The sequence below is a fragment of the Castor canadensis genome, chromosome 9 (assembly GCF_047511655.1).
Source record: "Castor canadensis chromosome 9, mCasCan1.hap1v2, whole genome shotgun sequence".
In the NCBI taxonomy this organism is placed as follows: domain Eukaryota; kingdom Metazoa; phylum Chordata; class Mammalia; order Rodentia; family Castoridae; genus Castor; species Castor canadensis.
In genome coordinates this window covers 10,116,043-10,142,958 of record NC_133394.1, presented here as the reverse complement: position 1 = coordinate 10,142,958, position 26,916 = coordinate 10,116,043, and the positions used below count along the sequence as shown (strand labels likewise).

At 39.1% G+C, this 26,916-nt stretch overlaps 2 protein-coding genes across 3 annotated transcripts in view; both read left to right on the top strand.

The window, feature by feature from the left end:
- The window catches only part of Mgat4d (MGAT4 family member D), a 60,279-nt gene extending 53,263 nt beyond the window's left edge, over positions 1-7,016 (top strand). The window contains exon 12 of the mRNA XM_020171501.2: positions 6,706-7,016. Within this exon, the coding sequence (XP_020027090.1) occupies positions 6,706-7,016 (311 nt within the window). The remainder of the gene's footprint in view (positions 1-6,705) is intronic.
- The window catches only part of Clgn (calmegin), a 45,058-nt gene continuing 25,051 nt past the window's right edge, over positions 6,910-26,916 (top strand). The window contains exons 1-5 of one of the 2 annotated variants that reach the window (XM_020171497.2): positions 6,910-7,049; positions 17,549-17,701; positions 20,019-20,095; positions 20,741-20,799; positions 24,997-25,138. In XM_020171497.2, coding sequence (XP_020027086.1) covers positions 17,558-17,701; positions 20,019-20,095; positions 20,741-20,799; positions 24,997-25,138 — 422 coding nt within the window. In that variant the 5' untranslated portion in view covers positions 6,910-7,049; positions 17,549-17,557. Of the gene's footprint in view, positions 7,200-17,548; positions 17,702-20,018; positions 20,096-20,740; positions 20,800-24,996; positions 25,139-26,916 lie in introns of both variants that reach the window. The other variant, XM_074041193.1, reaches the window with a different exon arrangement.

Sequence of the window (26,916 nt, the reverse complement as noted above, 5' to 3'; positions counted from 1 at the left end):
AAACTTCTATGGAAAATTTGTTCCTTAACCAGTTAAATTATATATAACACTTATCATAAAACCTTTTAAATATAAGATGAATTTCTATACTGCAATTTTATTAAGAAAAAAATTATGTTATTTATGTTATAGTGGAAAAATAATACATTCTTTTGTGATGAATCTTTTTTGAAATTTTCCAAGATCTTCTATTTAGGTAAATCTGCTTCAACATATCATGCTGTGTATCTGTAACAGAAAAAGATTCTTTTAGAAATGACTAAAATATTTTTGTATTAGTAAAGGATGATTTCTGAAAATTCAAGTGTAGTACTCAAAGCAAGGGGCTGTTTTTCAGTTGATAAGCAAGCCATGGCTTTTTGATGCTTTGCTAGCATTCCATCTACTGTGAAAAGTCACTTTCTTTTTAACACAGTACACTGTATGCAGCACAAACCCTTCAGTGTGTCACAGGCAGAGTTGCCAGATACAATAGCTTCAAATTTCAGTTCAACTGAAATTTGGGTTTTTTATACCCCATTTGTTTTGTCATTGCTGTAACTAAAGCTGATGTATCTGTTTGGAGGTGATGGAGGAAGGGTAGAAGGATATTTTCCACTAAAATGCTTTCACCAAATTATTATTTAAAGCTATGCCTTTGACTTAAAAAAAAACAGAATAATATGCATCATTGTTGCCTTTTCTTACAAGCTATTACTTAAATTTTCATGTTCCTCTTTTATGTAAAGATACATGAGACTAGTTTCTGTTAGAATTAGTGGCTAGAAAACAATATTCTTTCCCAAAGAACCATCATGATTCCTGTGGCCCATTGTGGGCTGTTTTCCCTTGGACTCACAAAAAATTCAAAACTATTTTCATATGAAAGGTAAACATCCATAGTATTTTATACTGGTGGCCAAATTGCTTCAGTTCATTAAATTTTGTATTTAATCTCTTACTTTCATATATTATCATTAAAGAATTGTTATATGTATTTTTATTATAAGTTACCATCTCTTATATAGTTGTTTTAAATTATAAAAATAAAATACAATGTGTTTTAAACTATTTGTCCATCGTCTATAACAGTTCTTTGACCATAATGGTAATCTGAATATACGATTTCCTAGGAACCCTGTAGGTGAAAGTCTACTTCCAATATTTCAACAGCATGGTGATAGTGAAATTGTCATTATATAATAACACCTGTGAAGTATCTAATAATACATGTTAAATGCAAAAACCACCTTCTCTATTTAAAGGGGTAGGTGGGCTGGGAGAGTGCGTAAGTGGTAGGGCACCTCCCTGGCAAGCGTGAGGCCCTGAGTTCACCCCCAGGAAAGGAGTGACGTGGTGGCACCAAGGAGGGTATGATGAGGCAACAATACCAAGAAATTGTTACAAGAATAATTTCACCTGTATAAATTAATGTCATATTTAGATAGTACAGATTTCTTATATTTATTTCAGAAAATTGAAGATAATAAACATAAAAAGAAGAAACTCTATAGCGCCTGAACTTCTGATGACCTTGATCTCAGAAATTGTAATAGTGGAAATGCATAATTATCTAGAAGAGGAAAAAACAACGAACTCATAGACTCCAGGGTATTACATAACTTCTTATGTCAAGAAAAGTAGAACCTTCGCTAGTGATGTTTTATCTTGACTATTATAACTTAATTTTAAAACAGTAAAGGCAGAGAAGTTTTGAATAATTGTGAATTGGTTTTTTTTTTTTTTTGACCTAGATAGCCAGGCCACATCCCATGTCAATAAGTAGCTAAAAGCTCAGAAGTGTGCTATGGACAGGTTCTGTGTAATTGGATGTGTGTTTTTACCTGTTCTTGCAAAGACACCTAAAGAAACAGCACAGGTCTGAGCCAGTCTGGATCTGGCCACACACACTCTCTAAGTGACCCCCAGTTGGTTATCAACTTCTTGATGTGCAACGTGTGCTCAATAGTCACTCTAAAAATTTCATAATGTACTCCATGTATTATTTGGGAGTGTGTTTATTTTGTGAACATATTATTTTTTCAACCTTTATTGTTGATTTCTAATTTAGTTGCATTATTGTTAAGAGAACTTTAGTGTGTGATAAAGTTTGAGAACTCTTAGGAATCCTTGTGTTGCCATAAGATTTTGGAAAGACTGTATAATTTTAAAATATGCTGTATTTGTTTTTATAAATGTTGAGTTTTGTGCATTGAAAGTGACCTTTGAAAGTATTTCTATTTATTGGATGCAGAGTTGTCTTACTTAATTTTAATTTTAAATGCTCACTTAATTTGTAAATAATTCAAATTTCATTTTGTTCTTTAAATCTTTGCTTTTGTCTGCCCATCCATCAGTTTTCCATGTGGACCTCTTAAAATCTCCTATTATTTTTCTTAGTTATTCTATTGAATTTTACTTATTTTGAGCAAAAATAAGATAGTTCTTATTTCTTAGTCTTGAATTAAATATTATGAATCTTAACTTCATACTGCTGTGTTATCCTTGAGAACCAAAACTTCATACATTTGCTTCAGAGTGAGCTGAGTCGCATGGCAGTTTATGAAGAGAATATGAAAGATGAGTTGGTCGTGTGTCTGTTTCATTCTCTCCTGGTAGAAAACAGAAGATTAAAAAATTCAAAATTTTCCATTTGACTTAAATTTTGAGCTTTTAAAATTAAGGTTTTCCAGAACATATCCCAAGCTAGCATGGAGAATGAAAACTATATTCCAGTACAGTTCTTCTCAAAATTCAACATTCCTGAAAAGGAGCTTACATGGACTTCTTAACCCACCGTCAGGGATGCAAGCAAAGGCTGGGCTATGAGTGGCACTGAAAGAGCTGCCAAGCATGCAGCTGGGCGTTACTAGAAAGCTGAGATGGCTCCAAGACAGGGCTGTTCTGGTGCTCAGAATGAGGCATCTAAGCCGCAACTGAAATATGTCCAGAATGGCAGATGCTAGAAGGAAATAAGAGAAGGGAGTTTTTAAAAATGTCTCAAAAATCCACCCAGTTACCACTACCCTTCAAGAAAGGATTCTTAAGTATAAGCGTTTGGGTCTTCAGCACAAAGCATTAGCCAGGAGAGATGCCCCCAGTGTCCCTCCCCTCATCTCTGCTGGTCCAAATGGTGGACTTTGGAGGTTCTCATTCACCACCCAGGATCTCGGGCCTAAGGTGTGTGAGGAGGAGGAGATTTGGAGGAGCTGGACACCATGTGGGGTGGATGTGAGCACATAGTGCCTCATTGGTTGGTTTGGGTATTTGTTTTCTAGCAATCATACTGATTTTGCTTCACTAAAATCACTTTTCTTCAAACATACATATGTAGGTAATCTGTTTTTAAGTTTCTGACTCAGTATATCAGCAGGTCAGTTTGAAGAAACAAGGTCCCCCTGCAATCTTTTTCCTGAACTCTACTTCTGAAGTGAATAGAAGCTCTGCAAAGCTGCAGATATGAGTGGAATTTTCTGCTCACAAAATTTCTCTCAAGTATTGGGATAATAAAGCTATCAACATCTGCATCTTTTATCATTTATTGAGTTGGTCAGCCTTCCATAATATAGCAAATGCTTGAGATCATCAACTTATAAAAAGAAAATGGTTATTTTAACTCACAGTTTTGGAGATTCCACTGGCTTTTTTCTGGGGCAGGGGGTGAGGGGGAAGGTGACTCAGTGTGTGATCAGCTCAGGGCCAGGAAGCAAAAAGAGGCAGACGAAGGGGCCGGGTCCCCATGACCTGTTCAATGGCACATCCCCTCCAATGATCTAAGCATCTCCTACTAGACCCCACCACCTCCCAGTTGGACCAAGCTGAGGACCAGGCCACTAAAACCCACATGTTCTCACCCGTACACATGCACACTGTGGGGACATTTTAGATGCAAACTATAGCAGACTATTTGAATGAAGTAACCAGCAATGTAGTAATATCACTAATATAAATAATAATAATAGTAATAAATAAGGCCCCACCCTGGAACAAGGTGAAAGAGATACCCTGTATTATTATAGGTGTGTACAGATGCCCAGAGTGTTGATGCATTTTTCAACCTGAGGAAGAATTGTGCCAGTTGTGAACATGTAATGGGGGTAAAGCCATTTTGAATGGAAGCATGTTTCATTGCTCAATAATTTTGGCATCTGTTTTAGCTGTTGTGTTGATTTTCATAGCCACCCTTGGACCATGAATATGAGGAAGTTTATATGAGCTGATAGATTTTTCTGATATTATATTTCTCTCTGTAAGCCCTGATGAAATGTATAATTTCTTAGAACTACAATTTATCAAAATTGAGACACTGAACATGGTGGCCCAAGCCTGTAATCCTAGCTTCATGGGAGGTGGAGATTGGGAGGATCATGGGTCAAGGCCATCCCAGGAGAAAAAGTTCATGAGACCCCCCTCCTCAAAACCAATGGCTGGGCAAGTGGTACGCACCTGTCATCCCAGCTATGCAGGGATGCCAGGCCAGCCCAGGCATAGAGCAAGACCCATTTCAAAAGTAACTAATGCAAAAAGGGCTGGCGGAGTGACTCAAATTGCACCTTCCTAGAAAGAGTGAGACCCTGAAAAAATCATACAAGTAGAGACAGAAAGTTTAAACCAACCAATTTTCATAGAAGGAATAGAGAGAGTTGTTTGGAAATAACAAAAAAGCATAGGGGACATCAGGCCAAAATGATTATATAGGGAATTTTACTGAACTTTTCCTTTTTGGAGCTGAGGATTGAACTCAAGGGCTTGCACAAGGAAGCCAAAGTTTTAAAAACCAAATAGTAATAGTCACAATATTTCTGAATTGTTTCACATCGTAGCAAATACTGAAAATTTCCAAATTCTTTTGATGATGTAAATATAGCATCCTGATACCGATCACACACACACACACACACACACACACACACACACACACACATCATTTATGATGAGCAGCACAAAGGTCCTAACTGCAATATTAAAAGTAGATTTCCAACCCACAGTGGAAAAAAAAAAAAGAGTATTCCATGACTTGGTATATACAGCATAAGTATAAAAGCCCTGTTAGGTTTCTATTAGGAAACCTGTTATTAAACTGTACAATACTAACAGCTCTAAGTAGAAAAATCATATGATTATTTCCACAGAAGCTTAAAAAGCCATTGAGAAAATTCAACACAATTTCCATCAAAACACTAAAGAAATTTGCAATGAACAGGTGGGTACTCCCTTAACAGGTCAGAAAAACATTCTTATTTATACACTGCTGTGGGGATACAAAATGATATGCAGGTTCATGCCTGTAATCCCAGGACTCAGAAAGCAGAAATGAGAGGCTGGCCCAGGCAAAATCTCAAAAGACTACATGAAAAATAAAGCGAAAAGAAGCTGGGTTGTGTGACTGCTAGGCAAGCACTGGGTCCCTGCATTCTCCCAGGACTGCAAACAACAAAACTATATAGCCTTTAAATCACTGAGATAACACTGATTGACAACCTGAAGAGCTAAAATTAAAGCCTGAACCATACTAAGCAGTGGAGAAGATATGGAGAGAGTGGACTTTCCCACTCTGCTGGTGGGAACAAATAGTACAGCCACATTGGAACAAGCAGCTCAACACTTTCTTAAACACACAGATGGCTCCTACTTCCCACCCATTCCACTGCTAGTTGTTCAAGAGAAATGGTAGCATCTGTCCAACCAAAGACTTGGGCAGGAAATACCTATGGCATATTTATTTGTTGAGAGTCCCAAGTTGGAATCAATCCAAATGTCCAATAAGAGGTAGATATGTAAACTACTCAGCAATAAAAAGGAGCAACTATGGATAGAACACATGGATGGATCTCAAAATAATTATGCTGGCTGAAAGAAGCCAGACAAAAAATAGTATATGCTGCTGATAGTTCTATTTTTATAAAATTCTACAAAATGCAACCTAGTCAAAAGTTGCTGGCAAGGTAACTTTTGGAGATATGTTATTTGTTGGGTTTTGGGGTGCAGGCATATGCCAAAAGTCATCAGATTGCATGTCAAACCTACTTCAATAAATCTGAAAGAAAAATGATGGCATCATGATATAAGGGCAGGGGAACTAACTTGAAGTGACCTCCTCTGATCAAATGTGGGATAGTCTGGGCACCATAAGTAAGTACAGTCATGGATTAGAACTCATTGAATAAAATAAACTATCATTCTATACTTATAGATAGGATGGATGAATGGATAAGAAAAAGGTCTTTAGTAGAATATTTAAGATGCCTAACAAATATAGAAGGAAGATGAAATTTAAAAATCATTTAAAAAATATTGCAATGATGGTAAAATTAATTCAGGTGAAAATAACTGATGGATCCTAATTCCAGGGTAGAGGGAAAGGGCAAGTAAAGTTTGATGAACAAGGCATTTACAGTCTCAAAGTGTCTACACCCGCATTGCTTAATTACAAATAAAATTGGAACTACACAGGAGGAAAGCAGGGTACATCTTCAACAAGTGTGCAAACTTAACACCAATGAGGAGCAAGTGGACATCAGGTGCGCTGGGTAAATTATTAATAACTGCCGGCCAGAGAAAGAACACGTTTCAGATATGATGCATTTATGCTAACATTTATTATAAATACATGAAGACGAGGAAGACTGCCTGCTGACCTGTCTAGAAGAAACCTAGAGCATTAATTTTGCACCTGTAAGGACACCGTGATTGAATAAAATCTAGGCCTCAGTTAGGGTGCAACAGGTGCAAGCGCGCTGTTCGCCGAGGAGGCGCTGGGCGACAGGAGGGACAGGCTGGGACACCGCAGGGACAACTCCTGGGTGAGCCGGGGGGCGCCGGGCGCGCGCAGCGGGGACGCGCGTCACGGCGGGCAGCGCCGTCCGCGGCCGTTGAGCCCCGGGGTGCCGAGCGGTGCGCGCCGCGCGCCCGGGCCGCGCCCCCTCCCCTCCCGCGCCGCACGCGCACGCGCAGTTAGCAGTCGCTGCTGGGCGGCCGCCGGCGGGATTGGTCTGGGGAGACGGCGGGGACCAAGTGGCAGCGAGTCGTACACCTGAGCTGTCACTGCCGCACACGGGCCCGCAAGACAGGTGTGTGGACGGCGGGCCACCTGCCTTCCCGCTGCCTCTGCGCTTGGGCAGGGGTGAGGAATCCGAGGCCTTGCTGCTTCCCCCAGGGTGGGGTTCCCCGGCCGCACCCCTTCCTTCTGCGACTCCGAAGGCTGAACAGGTTGGGGCCAGGTGAGGGGCGGATGTTGAGTTCGAGGAAGGGTGCGCAGCGAGCGAGGCCCCGGGGTGGACTCTGCTGGCCTCGTGGGTACCAAGGCCAGCCTAGGGCGGAGGGAGTGGGTGGCACTTCCAAGGGTCCTGGGGACTGCGAAGTCCACCTGCTGCGCTGGGACTGGGGCTGGGGCCGGAGCTGGGAAGGCCAGGTGTCCTGCCCAGCCCGCAGGTGCCCGGCGGCCAGAGGGTCCGTTACCCCAGCGGTTGCCATTTCAGTCCCGTTCCACGCTCGAGCCCCGGGGCGCGCTCCCTAGGGGTGTGGGGGGCCCGGCGCGTCCTGGCGCTGCGGGCTCCCCTGTCCCCACCCTCCCACGAAAACGCAAACCCAAACAAAATAGGCCCTCCCTGTGCAGCCCCACCTCTGTGGACCCAGCCTCACAGCAGCTACAGTGACTACTGGCCACTCCCTGGATACGCTGCGCGGAGCCCAGTGTGCGCCCCCGGGGACGCAGCGAAAGGGTTGTGTTGAAGCCAGCGAAGCCCTAATTGCTCCAGACACATTATCTCTTAAAGCCTGTTTACTATCAATCGGATTCTTTAGTTGAATTTATTTATAGCATCTGCCCAAGCAACGGGGAGGAGGCGTTTGCTTGGGATTTAAAAGCAAGAGGCAACAAACCCCAGGAGCTGGAGAGAGATGTGAATTACACCTCCCCACTGAGGAGTCTCGGATTTAGAAGAGGGTTAATTTATTTTGAAACTTTTGATGCATAAAAGCCCACAAAACTGCACTCGACTATTACGGTTTTGCTTGCTTTGAACTTTTGGTGTCACCCTAGATTGCCCTCTTTTTTGGTAATTGTAATTTTTACGTCTTTTCAGTTTACACTTTTGTTTTCTTGTCTTGTTGGTTTGGTCTTCCAATCACATTTAGACCTTCTCCCAAATTCTTAGAACAGGATTTTCTGTATGCTTTGTCTCGTTAATTTAGTAATATGGTTAACTGCTATTTGTAAATGAAGTATGCCAATAGACCAGAGCTGTAAATTAGCTTTACTACTTGTTTTTGGTATCTAATAATCCTAGTGGTCTTAATTAGAACACTAGAATTGTCAACTTTGATGGACTGACTGGTAGATCAGCCCTTTCACTTCACACATGAAAAACGAGACCCAGAATAGTTTAATCGCTTGCCTTTTTAATCACAGAACCAGCAACTTGGTGCAATGGCCGTCAAGTTCAGGGTGCTGTCTGTTGTCACATTCTACCGGTGGGTTTCTGAGGCCACATGACAGCCAAAACTTCAAAAAATAATCAAAAAATAATTAATTTTTGGACACCCCTCCAGAGGCTTGCCAAGGATGCTGTAGTCCTGAGACAGCCATCAGGAACTGAATAAAGGCAGAAGGACATCTCACCTATAAGAAATCACATATGCAGGAGTGTGTGATAAATAGATGAGGGCAGGAAGTGAAAGAAATGGGTCTTAGAAGAGGCAGTTGATGCTGAGAATCATTGAAAATTTTCATAATTGGGATATGAATGAAGACTTTTTAGAAATAGCATGCTTACAAGAAGGAAGAGGGAAATTAAGACCCAAAGTGGCAAATTATTAATACTTTTCAGAAGGGATGGGTTCCTAACTGAATGTTGTAGGATGAAGATGGAGATATTCCAGAAATACCCAAGTGAATTTAGATACCCATGATGTAGGGGAATAGTAAGAGGATGCTCTTAGGGAGATGGCAACTGATGAGGTGCAGGTAGTAGGAGAGAGGAATTAGAGAAAAGAACAAGTAAGTTCACAGTAATGGCGGTGCTGGAGCATCTTTGAAGATGAATAGTTCTTTGAAACAAAAAAATGACCTCTGAGCTGTGAATGAGGTTTGAGAATCCTTAGCTCTCATAGGGACAAGCCAAGAGTGCATGTAAGGAGAGCCTGAGAGCAGACACCTGAGGAGCAGCAACGTTTTCAGAAGACTAGGGAAGGGGCCCTTGAAGGAGACCTAGAAGGAAAGGACCTGGAAGGTGCCACAGACACCAAGGGAGAAGGCTCAAGGACTAAGGAGGCAGCGGGGTCAGAAGGGGTGACACCAAAGAAGATTTGAAAGGTGCTACTGCACTTGCCAGCTGATGCTTGGTTAGTGGAAGTGTCACAGATGAGTTTCAAAGAAGCAATAAATAAGAAGTACAGGAAGAATATCAGTTTTTCACTGCTACCATAACAAATTCCTGCAGCCTTAGCAGCTTAAAGGAACACAATTTTATTCTTTCACAGTGCTGTAAGTCAGAAGTCTGACACAAGTCTCACCCCACCAACAGCTAGGTGTCTACAGGGCAGCCCTCCTTACTAGAGATCCTGGGAGGATCCACTTCCTTGCTTACTCAGTTCCATATGGTTGTAGGAATGGGGTCCTTATTTCCCTACTGAAGGAAGTTTCCAGTTTCTCAAGGCCATACACATCCCTTGGCTCTTGGTCCCTCTCTGCCATGTTCAAGACCCTCAATAGTGGGTAGACTCCCTCTCACTCTTGAAATTTCTCTTCCCTATCTCTCTCTGACTCCTTTCCCACTTTTAAGGACCCTATAATAGTACTGGGTCCACCAGGATAATCCAGGCCTTTCTCCCTATTTTAAGGTGAGCTAATTAGCAACCTTAATTCCATTTGCTGTGTGAGGTAACAGTTGCAGGGTCCAAATATGCATGGCTGTGGGGAACAATTCAGCCCATTAAAGGAAGGTAGAAGTACTGTCAGTGGAGACAGTCCTTCTGGAAACTTTGCCGTTAAGGAAAGAGACACCTAGAAGCATTTATATTATCTAGCAGGTGATCTTTAGTTCCAACGGTAAACTTTACTGTCTAACCTTGAGCTTTTTAGCTAAGAAATGAAACTCTCTGCTTAATTATCCTAAAATTTGTGTGAGCACCCTTTATAAAATTTTAGAGTGTTAATGCCAATACAAACATAAGGAAATATGATGAAGTTGTTATTTTTTGTAATTTTATGTATCTTTTAAGCTGCTTTCAAAATCTTTGCTGGAAAAAGGCCATGACACCAACTAACTAAGTAAATGCACATAAAATATAATTTGAATAAACCTCAAAGTGTGACTTTAAAATAATAAAACCCAAAGTAATTGGAGTGTATGTCTAAATGATTGAACACAGAAAATATTCACCTTGCCCATATTTTATAGACCTGGAACCTTAATGACATTTAATGAGGATTAAATAATTTAATCTTCTCACCTCAGCATCTTAGTGGAAGGACTGTCGAGCCTGAAGTTGAACCTGACTTGGAGTCTTATCTTCTGTTCGGTAACCTTGTGTAGCCTTGGCTCCATGACTTATCTCCCTGACCCTCCCTTTCCTTATGTGTAAGATGGAATACTAAAACCTTCATCTTAAGATGCCGTAATGACTGGAATTCACATTGAAACAGTATGCATTCAAAACCAGCACTTCTTATTCTTCTCGCTCTGCTCATGCCTTTCAGCGCCTTTATCGCACAGTACTGCCTTTGTCCTTGGCCTATGGAAATCAGCCCTTTTTGTCCTTTGCATCTTTAAATATTACTTTCTCAGAGTGACCCCTCCCCCACCATGTAAATTCCCGATTACCTACAATCACACCTTTGTTTACATAGTGTGCTTGGGTTACTTCCATTCTGCACTACACACTCTTTCAGACTCAGGACCATGTACATTTTGCTAATTACTATAATGGTAGTAATGCCTGGCAGAGAATTGACAATCATGTAAGTATTTGTTGAATGAGTGAGTGGATGGTAAGTTTTTCTCCCTCCTGGCTGGTGACCTCTGAATTTCCCAGGTGAAATATTAGCCATCAGGAATTAAATAAATTCCTAGTGCTAGTTGTTTCTGTGAAACGAGCTACATTTCAAAGCAAGTCTTTCAGCATCTTAGGAAGAGGCTGCCTTTCTAAGATGCCACCATCCTACACCTCTCCATCTCATGTGTGATCCTTCAGGGAATTTTTTGTATGCTACATGGTCAAGTAATTCCAAGAACATCCTCTAACTGTGATAAAAATGTGTCCAGTATTATTTGCATATGTGACAACAAATCCATTTAAATCTAGTTTTTCAATTTATAGTTTTTTCTACTAAATTACAATTATAATTATCAATATATAGGCTGTCTATAGCAGAACTCTGAAAAAACTGACATTGAATGTTTCTTCATAGATGCAGAGTTCAATTTAAATAGGATTAACTCATCTGTATTAAATTAGGTCATAAAACTGCAAGTCTGGACCATTATCTTCTTTCTCTATAGAAATGCTTTCACTCTTAAGGTTTCATAATATACCAGTGTGAGAAGCATTGCCATAACTATTTTTCAAGGGGTGAGCAAGGGGTACATTTCAGTTTTTTGTAGGAGTTTTTTTTTTTTTTTTGTAGAAAATGATACCCTATCCCAAGGATTCTAAAGGGTTTTGTAGACTCGTTTAACTTCTCATCTCCCCCTAATTGCCTAGGAACCCCTGTGCTAAATATTCTGCTTTGCAGTGCCACCAAACTCATCCTGATTGGTTACTTGATAGTATTCCTTTCCCTCCTTTGACCTTCTTCCTTTCTGTCATGCACTCTATAAATTTCATCTACTCCTGGTTATCATACACCAGCATGCTTTGCAGCACTGTGGATACAGAAATGAGAGACAGTATTCTAGTTCTGTTGAGCTTAGATATTTGTCTGTTTTGCAAGTTGTCTAATTCTACTTTTTTGGACTATGTAGAGATTGTATAAATCCTAAAAAATAAGTAAATGTATCATTATAATGTTTATGTAAACATATTAGTTTGAAAATGATGCTACTTAGTGTTTGATTTTAATTTTAGTGTGTTACTATGGTTTTAAAACCTAGTGTAGAGATAGTTTGGTCTTCATATAATTAGTACAACTCAATCATACTCTTTTTAACTTGGATTGCTTCATTTTCAGACTGTCAGTGGTTTCTTACTCTAGTAGATTCTATTCAGACTCCTTCAATTGCTTTGTAGGACTTTGTTTACTAAACCTAACCTCGAAAAGTTGTATTTTCAACTATTATTCCTGCTGTTGGAGTTCTTTGTGTACTTTCTGCTGTATTTCTTGAGGTATTTTATTTCTAGGTCCTTGTCTAGTGTTAGTTAACAGTATGTACTAGTTAAGGTAAAGCTCAAACAGAGAAATTTCTAAATCTCAGAGACTTGATACAGTTTCTGGTTTTTGGCTTTCCTGAGGAGTAGATGACTGTGCTAGTTAATTGTACGTGTTAGCCGGACTGGGCCATGATGTAGTCAGACATTTGGTCAAACATTATTCTGGGTGTCTTATGAGGGTATTTTTGGATGAGGTTAACGTTTGAACTGGTGACTGAATAAAGCAGATTGCCCTGCGTAAAGTGAGCAGGTGAAAGCCTAAATAGAAGAAAACATCTGACCTTCCCTCAAAGAAGAGGGTATTTCTCCTGTCTGACTGAGTGACTAGGACATCAGTCTTTTCTTGCCTCTGAAATCTGCCTGAAACATTGACTGTTCTTAGGCTTCCAGTCTGCTGGCTTTCAGATGGAAACTTACACCATCAGCTCTCCTGACTCTTGGGATTTTGGACATAGACTGGAATTACTCCATCAGCTCTCCTGGGTCTCCCCCATCCACTTCAGATTGTAGATGGAACTTTCTCAGGCGCTGTAATCATATGAGCTAATTCCACATAATTAATGCATTCTTACACCCATGCCAGCTTGTTCGTTTCTGTAGAGAACCCTGACTATTAAAATGATTCTCCACCCCACATTAGCAGTGCGTGTAGGGAAATTAGAGATAAAGGCAAAACAGGGGGTTGGGGGGAGGGAGTGGGTGAGGGAAAAAGGGAGGAGGCAGGGGGAAGGGGGGAGAAATGACCCAAACATTGTATGCACATATGAATAAAAGAAATTAAATAAACAAATAAAGCTTGTTTAGCAAAACCGCTCTCCTCACTTGGCTGGAGAGAACTGGGATTAATCCCCATGCCAGGCAGTAAGTGTCATTATACAGAGGAGCCTTAAAAAAAAACAGTGCGTGTGGAAAAAAAACCTTTTTTTTTAATCTTTTTATTGATCGTTTCTATTGATGCAGAAAAAGCGTTTTACAAGATCCAACACTATTTCAGTATAAAACTCTGAGCAAACTAGGAAGAAAACTGCTTCAGGATGATAAAGGTCATACTAAAAGAGGAATAAGCTTAACTAGGGAAGCAAAATACTTAAAAGCTGAAAACTACGAGATGCTGAGGATAGAAATTAAAGAAGACAAATAAATGGAAAGACATTCGTGTTCATAGATTAGAAGGTTTAATATTAGATATCAGTCCCACCCAAAGTGAGATACGGGTTCAATTCAATCCCTACTTCAATCCTAATGGCACTTTTTTGGTGGAAATAGAAAAATCTGTTCTATATATATACACACACACACAAATCTCAACAGACGCTCAACAGCCGAAACAACCTTGGGAAAGATTAAAGTCGGAGGTTTCACAGTGCGTGATTTCAAGGCCTACTGCAAAGCTACACTAATCAGATTTGTGTGGTACTAGCATATAAGTTGGTGGATAGGCCAGGGGTAGATCATCCCGTGATAAACTTACATAGTTATTTAAGTGGTTTCAACAAGAGTAGCAAGACCAGTCACTATGGAAATGACAGTCTTCTCTTCAAGTGTTCTTGGGGAAAACTGGCTATCCATGTGCAGAGTTAACTCAAAATGGACTGAAAACCTTAACACAAGAGCTGAAGTTATAGACGTCTTAATGAAAAGCATCATGACACTGGATTTGGCAATGATATTTTTTGGATGTAACAAAAAGCATAGGCAACTAAAGGAAAAATTTACTAAATTGGAACACTTCAAAAGTAACAAAAACATCTATGCATGAAGTGATAATAAATAGAATGAAAAATCTGTGGGAATGGGAGAAAAAAAATCTATAAACCATATATATGATAAGGGATCAAGATCACCATCAGTAAAGAACCCAGTAGCATGTTGGGTGTGGTGGTACATGCCTGTAATCCCAGCACTCAAGAGGTTGAGGCAAGAGGATCATGAGTTCAAGGCCATCTTTGACTACATAATGAGAGCCTATCTCAAAAAATCAAATGAAGGGACTGATTTCAGTGGCTCACACCTGTACACCCAGCTAATTGAGAAGCAGAGATGGGCAGGGGAGAATCGAGATCAAGGTCAACCCATGCAAAGAGTCAGCAAGACCCCATCTCAATCAATAAGTCAAGTATGGTGGGGTCTGCCTGTGATCGTCCCAGCTATGCAGGAGGCCACAGGTATGGAAGATCACAGTCTGAGGCTGGCCTCAGGCAAAAACATGAAATGCTACCTAAAAAATAATGAAAGTTAAAAAAAAACAATCTGGGGATGTAACTCAAGTGGAAGAATGCCTTCCTAGCAGTGCAAGCTCCCAAGTTTTAACACCAGTACTGCCACAACAAAACAAAACAACAGCAAAAACCCTCAATAGAACATTTGCTAACAAACTCAAGACCCTGAGTTCAACCCTTAGTACCAATAAAAAGAAAAACAAAGTGTTACCAGAATGCCCCTCCCCTGACCTCAGTGCCAACTCACAAATAACAAGAGCAAGATTTTTGAGGAAAAGGAAATAAGATGCATTATTTGTCAGACAAAGAGGAAGACAGGGAGAGTCAACTCTCCAAGCTTGTGGTCTCCCTTCTGAGAGAAAATATGTCTGCCTTTTAGAGGGGAGTTCAGGGGCTCAGCTTGACTGCATGACCAGATGCATGTCCGCCATGGGCGCTGGCCTTGCTTCTCCAGGTGTCCCCCACCACATCTCGAAAGCTATGTCTTTTCTGGCAGGTTTACTGCTCAGGCAGTCAGTAAGAGCCCAGGTTAATTGAAGAGCAGAGGGAGTTAACCCTGTAGACAAAGAGGGAAAGAGGTCAGTTTAATTCAGAAACAGAATGAACTGACCAGCATGCAAATTGGCTATAATCTAGCTCTCTTCCCTTTTGTGGTCCTGGCTACATTTTCCCCACCGTCCATGTAATCCTTCCATGTCTATGGATAGAGGTGTTGCTCGAATCTGCGTCCTGTCTGGAGTTAAAGCTCAAGTAGGAGTTAGTGCTCCTCAGCAAAAGCAACTTTGAAGCGCCTGTGACAATTTCGGTGCCAGTAAGTGGAAAGTTAAGAAAATAAGCTTACTTTGTTGTACTGAGTCAAGTGGATCTTTTATATTTACTTCTTAGCCTGTCACACCTCTTTTATGATTCAGAAACCAAGCAACTCTTAACAGAGGACATTGTTTTTGCATTGTCTCTGTCCTTGAAGGGCACCTGGAGTATAGAAAACTGTTACGGTAGGTTAGCCTTGAGGTTTTTCTGAAAACATGCATTTTCAAGGTAAACTTTAGGGTGGTAACTAGTGACTCGTTAAATCAAGTCACATTCATATAAAGTTTTGATCTCATTAAAAAGGGTTTTTACCTTGTTCCTTCCTATTATTGCTTATACTCTCTCTTCAACAAAATTAGAAATAAGGGCAAAATAGTTTCTGCTGGGTATTGAGGGGGTGGAGGGGAGAGGGAGGGGGTGGAGTGGGTGGTAAGGGAGGGGGTGGGGGCAGGGGGCAGAAATGACTCAAGCATTGTATGCACATATGAATAATAAAATAAATAAATAAATAAAAAGGCTTTTTATCAGTTGAGCTAATTATGTAAAAATGCTTTTTATGGTCCATTAGCTGTTTTTAAACAGCTGTGTTGGTACCTAAGCGTATACTATCAAGTTCATCTGCTTAATGTGTATGAGTCAGTGAGATTTAGTTGATTTGCTGAGTTGGGCAACCACTCTCATATTCTAGTGTGGGAACCTGTCCACCACCTGCCCTGCTCTGGGGACCTCTCACCCATTTTCTAATTCTGTGGGTTTGCTCATGTCTTTTAAGGGAGACCATGCAGTGGTGTGGGGAGGAGGTCTTTGTGGCTGACTTTTCATTCTGCATATTTTTGATGTTTGTACATTTTTTTGCATGTATCACGACTTTGAGTCTTTTCATTGCTGAGTGGTACTCCATGAGGGTCCTCTGGATTTTGTTTGTTGCATGTTTGAGTTGTTTCTGCTTTTTGACTAATATTGAAAGATGTTTCTTTCAACACTTGTTTATAAGTATTTGTGTGTGCATCTGTTTCAGTTTCTCTTGGGTACATCTAGGAGTGGAAATGCTTATTGATAATTCTATTGTCGTTTTGAAACACTGCCATATTATTTTCCAGAGCTACTGGCTATCATTTTACGTTCTCACACTCCCAACCAACCGTGTCCAAAGGCTCTAGTTTCTCCACCTGCTCCCAGTAGTTGATAGCGTCTCTATGTTTATAACCATTCTGCTGGTTATCTCATTGTGAATCCTGTCAAACAGATCCAGATAGGCCTATGGCTATATTCTGAAGGGTCCAAGAGTTCTAAATTTTTTTTTAATTCCATGTTGACAGTAACTTTGGAAAAAGAGTAATATAACTGTATTGTACATTGTCTAGATTAGTGACCACCTTATAACCACACTGTCTCAAGTCACATATACTTGTTTGAAAGTCTGTTGGTACCAAGAAGCAAGAGTCATATTTTCATGTGCTAAAGGAATAGAGGAAGGTGTAGTCATAAAGTCGTGTGTCTCTACTAGGAAACAGTCAAATTGCATTTGGCTTTTGCTCACCTTAATGTTATAAGGAGCAGAAATTCCACAGTATTTAGATACAGGAATGGTAAGTAATTATGTGATCACAGAATTATAGGAATGATGAACACAACATAACTTTTTCTGTAGCAGTCAACTTGATTTCTGTAAGCCCCATATTTGCTCAACTGTGGTTTGATTTTGGCAAACCCAACCTCATTAACTGTGTGATAAAAATTCTTTCCCTTTAGTTTTTTGGGAGCTTAAATGTAAATGTATTTTGGTTTTATGATTATAAATTTTCCAATTGCACACATATACATAATCAACACTATATAAAATAATTTTAGTGAATATTCAGGAATTATAATAGTTTTTTTAAGGGGTCTGCATATTCTCTGAGTTTGGTAATTACCATTATTTACATCTTTAGGTTTTATGCCATTGGCTGTTTGTTTGGACAGAGACCTGTGTCTGTAGAATCTGCTTGCTAGAAGATTTGTAGCTTGTGTTTTACTTATTCAAAGCATGATTTAAATAATTTTATTTAATGATTAACTTTAAAAACTATCCTAGAAAAAGGAAATATTAAGGAGAAATTCTCTTCCTACAGTACTTACTGTGCATCAGTCACAATTTTGTTTTATTTCCACTACTCTCAATTTCACAGATAGTGAATATGCATTTCCACGCCTTTGGACTATATTTGGGTCTTCTGTTCATCTCAATTAATGCAGAATTTATGGATGATGGTGTTGAGGTGGAAGACTTGAGTGAAAATGCAGAAGAGAGTGATGCTAATGAAGGTGAACATCCCTCGGGGGTAAGGTTATTGAGAAATGAGTCACAAATCCTTCCTGTGCAAGATACATAAGAGTGGCTGATCTCTTAACATAGTCTTCATTTTCTAAAAGATAGGAAAATTTTGCTTTTTCCCGACTGTATTGTTGCTGTGGTTTTGGGGGTGTTTTTTTAGAGTGCCTATGTATAACAGGAATTACCATGAAGGCTAAGTACTTTAGCTAAGAGTAAGGATTTTTAGTTTTATTTCTGACACTGCCAAACCTTTCCACCTTTTCAAATAAAATAAAAGGTAGTATAATTTGTGGTTCTTCAAGAAGTAAAGTAAATGGCTTTTCTTCTCTTCTCTGAGGAAAGAAAATGCTAGCAGGGGCAATGAATTAGGAAGGGAAGTAATGACAAGGTGGATGTTTGGTAAGGCTGCCCAGCGTCTCCATCTCAACATTGTTGAGGAGTGTCTTGTGTGGCAGTGAGTGACAGCGGGAGTCCAGGGACTTTACAGAGATTTGGAGGCGCCTTGACGACCTATAGGAACTGTCACACTGAGGAATATTCATATCTAATATTGTGACAAGCAGAAATTTGTTGATGGTAAGAAAGCATGCATTGCGTGTGCCAGGCACTGTTTAAGGGACCAGGGGAATCATATAGTGTTAGTTTAGAGACTTCTTTGCTTCCTTTAATCTTTAATAACATCTTTTTATTTGCAAATATGTGTTGTTTGTGTTCAAGGTGAACATTCTGCATCTCTGCAAGGGTATTTCTTTTTAAAACCTAATGATACACAAAGTAAGTGCTTAAAGTGCAGAGAACTGACATAAATATAGTACTGCAGAAGTCTTTAGCAGGTCAAAAAACTTGACAGGATGCTCACAGCACCTGACTATATTTGGTGAAAGTTTGAGGAGGTCATAAGAAGCAAGAAAGAACAATTTTTAAAATTTTTATTAGCTGATATTAATTATACAAGAAGACATTTTGTACAATTTTGTCTATAATGTACTTTGGTATTTACCGCCCATTACTCCCTTTGTTCTCCACATACATTGGTCCCCTTCCTCTTCCTAAATAGTCCCTGACAGGAACAATTTTCAATGCTTCTAATTTTATAGCAAGAGCAGTCACAGTACTGTAAAGTGTAAACAAAGGGCAAAGCACAGTGCTGATGATTTTAAGGGTCTGACAGCAGGAAGCCTCTTATGACTCCGTTGCCCATTTTGCCAATCTACAAAAGTACAGAGAACAGTAAAGTTATAAATGAATAAACTTCATAGAAGATTGGCAGTTTTGGTAACTGAGTATCAGCCTCTTTAGTAATTATGTGGAATTTTGTTGACCGATTTTCTTCCTCAAAAAGATAGGAAGTGTTGTGCTGTCAGGGCAGGAGTGGGACAGTGAAAAAGAGAAAGTGTTTCTGCATCCTTTTCCCTAAAGGCTGGAGTAGAAATCTCATAATGTCGTACAGATAAAAATCAAAAAAGGCTGATTATGAAAGGAACCAGCTATTTGCTATTACGTTAAGCAAAATTTTATTCATGAATCATTAATTCAAGTTAGTTTTTGACAATTTATCAATAAATCTTTTAAGTTATTCTGTTGGTAAATTTTGTTTAGCATGGTAAAGTTATATGAGCTTTGTAACTAGACAATCTGGGTTCATGTATAAATCCTACAGTTATCTTTGTAAACTGTGGGTGAGCTACTTTGTCTCTTTCCCACAATGTCATCATATGTGAAGTGGCTACCATAAGAGTACTTCCTTTTAGAAGTATTATGGGGAGGCAGGGAGCCAGCACCATGATCATCAGGACAGCAGTCATGGCACTTGAAGCAGTGCTTTGCAGTGCTACATACAAGGAATGCTTTCTTTTCTAGTCTCCTAATCTCTGAAAATGGTATCATCTTTTAATCACCTAGCAGTGAAATGTGAGTTGATTTCAACTAGCCTGTACTGTCACTAAACTTTCCACCTTAGGTGCTTTTCATTATGCTATTTCCTTTGCTTCTAATTATTTTTATCCCCAAATATTGTCACTTATCAGAATCCTGAGACCACGTCAGATGTGCCATGAGACCTTCTCTAATTCCTTGCCCCCATTCCTCCAGGGTTAGGAGAGGTCAGTGTGTCCTCTGTTTTCGTGTGTAGTGTTTTTGTCACAATGGCATTTTGTTATGTTCTCTTTCACCATTACTTGGACACAAAGTCTTGAGACTATTGCCCACCTCACATCAGGTTACCTCCATAAGCATTGTGTACTAGGTTCTTAACTTGTGAGATTATTTAATCAAAATATTTGTGATGATGGGTAACTTCAGATTTTTAAAACTCTGTTTTCTAGATTATTAAATACAAGACGCCACAACCTGTAGGAGAAGTATATTTTGTAGAAACGTTTGATAGTGGAAAGTTGACTGGGTGAGTATTCATTGAGGAGAACATTTCCCTTGATTTGATAAGCTTTTTTGAAGCTATTGGCCTGTAAGAATTAGCTCTACTCCAGATCTATAAAAAGTCCTAAAGCACTTTGCCCATGTAAACCAGTATGTCACACGTGTTTGTTGTTGATAGAAATTTTTAAATAGCTATTTCTGTATACAAAGAAAGATACAAATTCTGAATGTAAAGACAAAACATAGCATTTCTTCATTCCTAGGATAGATACTAAAAATCTATATTCAGATGACAAACTTGAGTTATTATTGCAATGTAAATAATGGTAAAAATAAAAGTTACCATTTACTGATTCTTACGTACCAAGCACTATCCCAAGTAGGTAGACAAGTACTTTCTTCACCTGTTTCCCATTTTGTAGGTGAAGAACCTGAGGTTTGGTGTACATTCCTATTACCATTCAGCTGGTAGGTGACAGGCTCCTGATTTGTTTTAACTCTAGCCATATAGGATTATATATAGGTATTCTCATTTAGGCTCTAAAGAGAAGTTTGTTTTTCAGAGAAAAATCTGTATGAGGTAATCTTTTGTTGTGTTTCTAATATTCACTGTCTCTATAAATTGCTAATCTTATTTTAATGACAAACGTGTTTTCAACTTTCTTTTTAGGTGGGTATTATCAAAAGCAAAGAAAGATGACATGGATTCAGAGATCTCTATATATGACGGTAAGCGTTTATTTAAATGTTAGCTGTAACCAGTGTGAGCCAGAGTTCATCCACTTCTGAGATAGATTTCATTAAATTATGTTGGCCAGAGGCCCCACCCTGCATCACAATAAAATGTTTGGTATTTATCAATACTGCTGGAAACCCCCCTTCAGCTACCGTTCAGCCTTCTAAGTCCAAACAGTTGAGTTTTCACTTCATTGCAGCTAGTCTTTCATTTCCTGAAGTTTCCCAGGCTCTTCTCTACAGTGTCACCTCAAGCATAGGCACATCTAGATCAAATTATGATTTGTGATAAGATTTTTCTAACAAGTACCAAACAGAAGCTAACCCCTGAAGCCCATATGTCCGGACCGACATCCATTATCATGGGATCTCTGATAGCATTTTCTTCAGGCTTATCTATAGAAAGAAAAGTCCTATATACAAGGGTCATTTTTTCTTCCCTAACAGGGCCACCCTGGAGAATGGCAAATTAATTTCTTCCTTTTAGTATAAAACCAGTTTCCTCAGTTATAATGTCTTGTGGAAAATCAGCCTCTTCTCAAGGTGACCAGTAGTTGGATATCCTCTCTGTAAGAGGACCTCATACACTCATAAGCATGTGACATCACTCAGACCCCACAGGCAGTTACAGCAGAACAACAGCAGAACAGATGCTAGCTCGTGCTGGACTTCAGCTCTCACTACCTTGTCATAGTTTCTGTAGCAGTGTGTGATAAAGACCATGCAAGTCACTCCAGTTATATATGCTAATATGCTCCAAAAGTAACACCTCATAGGCATGGAACAGGCAACGTTACATCCAGTCTAAATCCACTTATCCAAAAGAATGATTTCCCCAGAGGAGCAGTGAGTCTGCACAGATACCTTATGCTACCTAAAATAAATCCAGATCAACACAGAATATGCTTACCACAGTGCCTTGCTTCAGACATCTCTGTTTAGGTGCTTTACAGTTTTTTCAAGAACATTGGTGAATACTTGCTTTACATTTATTTGTATTTTATAAGATGGCATTGACAGAGTTCCCCTAAAATTAAGATACTGTTTATCTTTTTCAGGAAGGGGTACTGTAGATTGAACCGAGGGTCCCACACCTGAACACTCTACACCTTGAGCTACATCCCCAGCCCTTTTGTTTTCATTTTGCTTTTGAGACAAGGTCTTGAAAACAGTCTCTGTCTGGGCTGGCCGCCACTCGTGATCCTCCAGCCTCCAACTCCCAAGTGATTGAGGAGTTGGGATTGCACTATGGTGCCCAGCTAAGATATAATCTATCTTAAGGATGAGTTTTAAGTGTCGGTTTCTTGTATTTATTTATTATTGATTGATTGATGTTTGCGATACTAGGGTTTGAAGGCAGGACCTCATGCTTGTTAGGCAGGCACTCTATCACTTCAGCCACTCCACCAGCCCTAAGTTTCTATTTGTTATGAGCCCAACATGGCTTTTAGTGTTTGAATTCTTTCCCAGCTTAAAACTGAAAAAAAAAAAAGAAAGTAAAGGCAAACATTTTTGTGATAGTCATGTTTTATCTGTTGTTTTATTAAACATTAAATATGCAAGTAATAATTTTCCTCAAATCATTTCAACAAATACAGAGATTTTACTGAGCATACAAATGCAGAGTGCTTATAAATGCTGCAGTCTCCTGAGAAGTGACACAATTGAAATATGTAGATGGGATGCCAGAACTATGAGTGACAATATTTTCTATATACTCTCAACTTTTGTGATTTTGCAATATTACTTTACTCTTAAAAAATTAAGGACTACCCCCCAAAAATGTTCTGGCATATTAAATTTAACTGATTTATGACTTTTTTCAATTTCTTTGGAAAACATGGAATCTCTTAAGGTTGCAGGTTCTGACAAAGGTGTTTTGGGGATGCGCTCCATATTGGTTAGTTGAAACTGATCTTGCATTTCTTTGCAAGAATTTTTGGTATTCACAGTAGTCAATCCAAGCTTCATCTCGCCAGTTCCACCAGAGTAAAGGTCATGCCGATGCTTTTAGAGTTCTGCGGATCTGTATGAGACAGTAAGTGCTGGAGAGAGTAAATGCTGTGCATTTAAGGGAGAATTATTCAGTGTTTCAGATTAAGATCACAACAGGCCGGGTGCAGGGAGACTCACCCTGGAATCCCACCTCCTCAGCAGGTGGAGATGAGAAAGATTGCAGTTGGAGGCCAGCCCCAGCAAAGTGTTCCCAGGACCCCATCTTAATCAGTAAAAAGCTAGGCATGGTGGTACCTGCCATCATCCCGAGGGTTGCTGTCCAGATATAAACAGGAGACAACAACAAAAAAATGCCCTAAGTGGCAGAGGACTAACCTAGCAAGTCAAGGCCTTGAGTACAGAATCTCAGTACAGCCAAAAAAACCAAAGATATTAACAAAAGTATAAGTGTTACATTGAAATTGCACTTCTTTAATTGACCAGTTTTCATATTATCTTGGAAAAGCATATAAATTCTTTGTGAAATTTTATTTATAAGAGAATTGTTATTATCTAGTGCTGTTCAGATTTTAGTTTTAAATGAGCTAGTTAATGAAACATTTTATTTGAAGTTGGGTTAAGCCTGTGCTTAGAGATAATTTCCTTGTTTTCCAAAATTAAAGTGCTATGGGGGTGCCTTGCCATCGCTGATAGATGTATACAAATTAATTACAAGAAAAACAACAGTTTTAAAAATCTTGAAAATGGAAATACAAAGTTGTTACTTCTTAAAATAAGTCCTTTTAGGGGAGCTAGTTAGTAATGGTAATACAATTCATTGTCAGTGTGAGAAAAGAAATACCAAGTAAATTTATCTTTCTAGAGAAGTACAGTACAATTCAATTGGAATTGGGCCAGGGGAGAGAAACCTGACAACCTTTTTTAAAGAGCATTTTTAAAAGGCCAATAAAGTATACATAATGCTAAACTAAAAATCCTACTTCCTTGATCATAAGACTTACGGTTCTTGCATTGTTGTTTTTTAGAAGGAACAAAAAAGTATAAAGTAAGAGCATTAGTGCCCATTAAAAATATTTTGAATGGACACATTACTGAAAAATAAGCAGTTTTTTGCTGAATTGAGTTTAGTTCTCATAGACAATGTTATAATTTTCAAAACTGCTACATGTTCTGTGAATTAACAGAAGTTGGTTTTCTGTTGTAAAAGAGGACTGGAGTAAAGCCGCCACACCGCTGGGCTCAGTGCACCTGGCTTCACCTTTCCTGATCCGATGGCAGAGCCCTGCCCCCTGGTGGTCAGCGCCCGGCGTCGCAAGGCGTCGCTGCCTTCCTGGCCAGAGTTCCCCCAGCTGCTGTGAATGGAGCATGCAGTTTCAAAAAAAACTTCAGTTCCTATAGTAACTGCTGTAAGAAACGGAGCTTGTGAATACCATCATTTGAAAGTAAAGGACATGCAGACTGCTTGCTTTGTGCTGGAGCCTTTTGTCTCATGTCATTTTAAAATTCCAGTGTTGAGAGACCCTATGAGAAAATCTTAACAATTCTTTAAAATGTGTGTTAAGAAAACCAAACTAATCTATCTTCAGAGAGCCGCAACCAGATTATTTATTAGTTTCACAATTTTATCTAAGGAAATGAAACCAGTTTCTTTTAGTTTCCTTTTTTTTTTTTTTTTTGTGGTACTAGGACTTTGAACTCAAGACCTCACACCTGCTAGGTAAGTGCTCTAACACTTGAGCCATGGCCCCAGCTTTTTTTATTATTATTATTATTTTTCAGGTAAGGTCTTGCATTTTTACCCAAGCCAGCCTTAGACTGTGATCCTCCTACCTATGCCTTCCCCCCCCCCCCGCCCCGGTCTGGCTGGGATAACAGACATGTACCACCATGCCTAGCTTATTGATTGAGTTGGGGTCTTACCAGATTTTTCCTGGACTGGCTTCCAACAGTGGTCCTTCCAATTTCTGCCTCCTAAGTAACTGGGATTAAAGGGGTGAGCCACCTGTGCTCAGCTCTGAAACCATCTTCTGATAAAGAGAAGAAAAGAAAGGAGAGGAGAGGGAAGCAGAGAACAGAGATGAGAGGAGACATAAAGTTATAACTTTTTCCTCAGTTATAATTTGGTTTTATTTTTTCTGAATCAGGCTTCATTGAAAAAATTGCTGTTTCCAACTACTGATAAGTAATTCTTACATCAGTGTTTTCTGTTTTAATTTGCTCTTCTTTGTTTTTTAGGAAGATGGGAACTAGAAGAGCTGAAAGACAACCAGGTACCTGGTGACAGAGGACTGGTCATGAAATCTAAAGCAAAACATCATGCCATATCTGCTGTGTTAGCAAAACCCTTTGTTTTTGCTGATAAGCCTTTGATAGTTCAGTAAGTTTTGTTCTTGAATACCTTTCTGAATTTGCATTAATTTGGCATCTGAACATAGCTTGGATTTTGGTGTTGGGTATAAAAAAACATAATAAGAATTACTTTTGTGTAGTTAAATATACAAATGCACATATACACCTGAATCCCTGGGGTTTTTCAGTGAATAACAGGTTAATGATAAAATTTTATGTAATATATCCTGTGATATATGCAGTTCTGCCACCATAACTTATAATGCATAGTAAAATTGCCATTTTAATGTTAATTTTTAAAGTTATTTTCTGCTAAGCTGTCAATTGCAACATATTCAGGACATAACTGTAAATATTGCTGATAAGCCAGGGCTCTGATCCAAAGGCAGCAAATTTATTTTATTTTTTTCTTGTTAGCCTTTTTAATATTCTTTAAAATTTTTTTAATTATTTTTGTACAGGGGGTACATTGTGACATTTGCCAAAGTTCTTATAATATATCATAGTTGAATTCACCCCCTCCCTTGTTTTCCTTTGTCCCCCTCCCCCAGTCGATTTACTTAGGTAGATGGGCATCTTCAGAGTGTGGGACTGTGAAGGCTGGTGTTGCAGCTTTCCCCTCTTCCCCCAGTTTGCCATAAACCGGTGGTGTTCCTTGCGTGTGTCCTATCACAAAATAAGGGATAAATGCCTTGTGCTTGTTTCATCTATATAATTACATAGCTACAGAACGCAAAAAATCCAAATTATGAACAAAGAACAGAAAATGTATAAATGTTAGCTTGAACCATATATCATATGCTCACGTATCACCAAGAAAACATGGCTGTCCGAAGTTAATTACCGCATAAGGAACATCACTACCGGACTTCCCACTCCAGAAAACCTTCATTGTCTGCTGAGATGCTGAGCATGTTTTCCCGCCTGGTGAAGCTGAAACTCCATCCAGTACCCTAGAGACTCTCCATAGTCGGTGTTTGTCACTGGCTGAACATTTCAGTTGCAGTGCTTTGGCTTCCTCTATATTTAGTCACCTCACTGAATTTCAAATAATAACTAATGTCAGAGAGAATATGACCATTATTTGAATAAATTTAATGTATTGTTACAGGTACTTACTGGGATGAATCTTTGACCTTGGCGCTATTTATTGCTAATGACAATTTGGTTTGGTTTTTGTTGAAGGTGAATATAATCTCACTTTCTATTTCGAGCCTTTGCGCTGGTCATTTAAAAAAGGATAAAGGAAAATAATATGAAATTTGGGGTCAAACAAATCAAATATAGTATCTTCAGTATGAGCCACTACTAGGGAAGTAAGAAGATGGCGACTTGAAGAGTGGAATCAAAGACCAGAAAATCAGTCTAAACATTTACAAAAAAGTGAAGTGACTATTCTGAGAAAAGAAGAGCAGTCTTCATATGCTTAAAAACAATTCAAAGGAGAGCGTCCTCTCTTAATAATGAGAGAAGTCAAATGGGCCAAATGCAATGAAAAGATTTTTATATGAAGTCCTACAAATATCATGTATTTATGATAGAACTGTACCTTTTCAAATTCTGCAAAAGTTAACTCATATTGAACATGACTAGTACAAAAATCTGAAATCTGAAATCTCTGAGATTTGAAGCTTTTCTTGTCAACCTCTGTTATCACTTCTTCCTGTAATAGCAATTTGTAATGTTTTTTTCTGTTTAATACCTTTTTGCACATTTAAATGTTCATAATTGCACATATTTACAGGGTACTTGTCACAAACACCACACCTTGTGTTGGAGACATGCAAAACCCTCTCTTACAGTTCT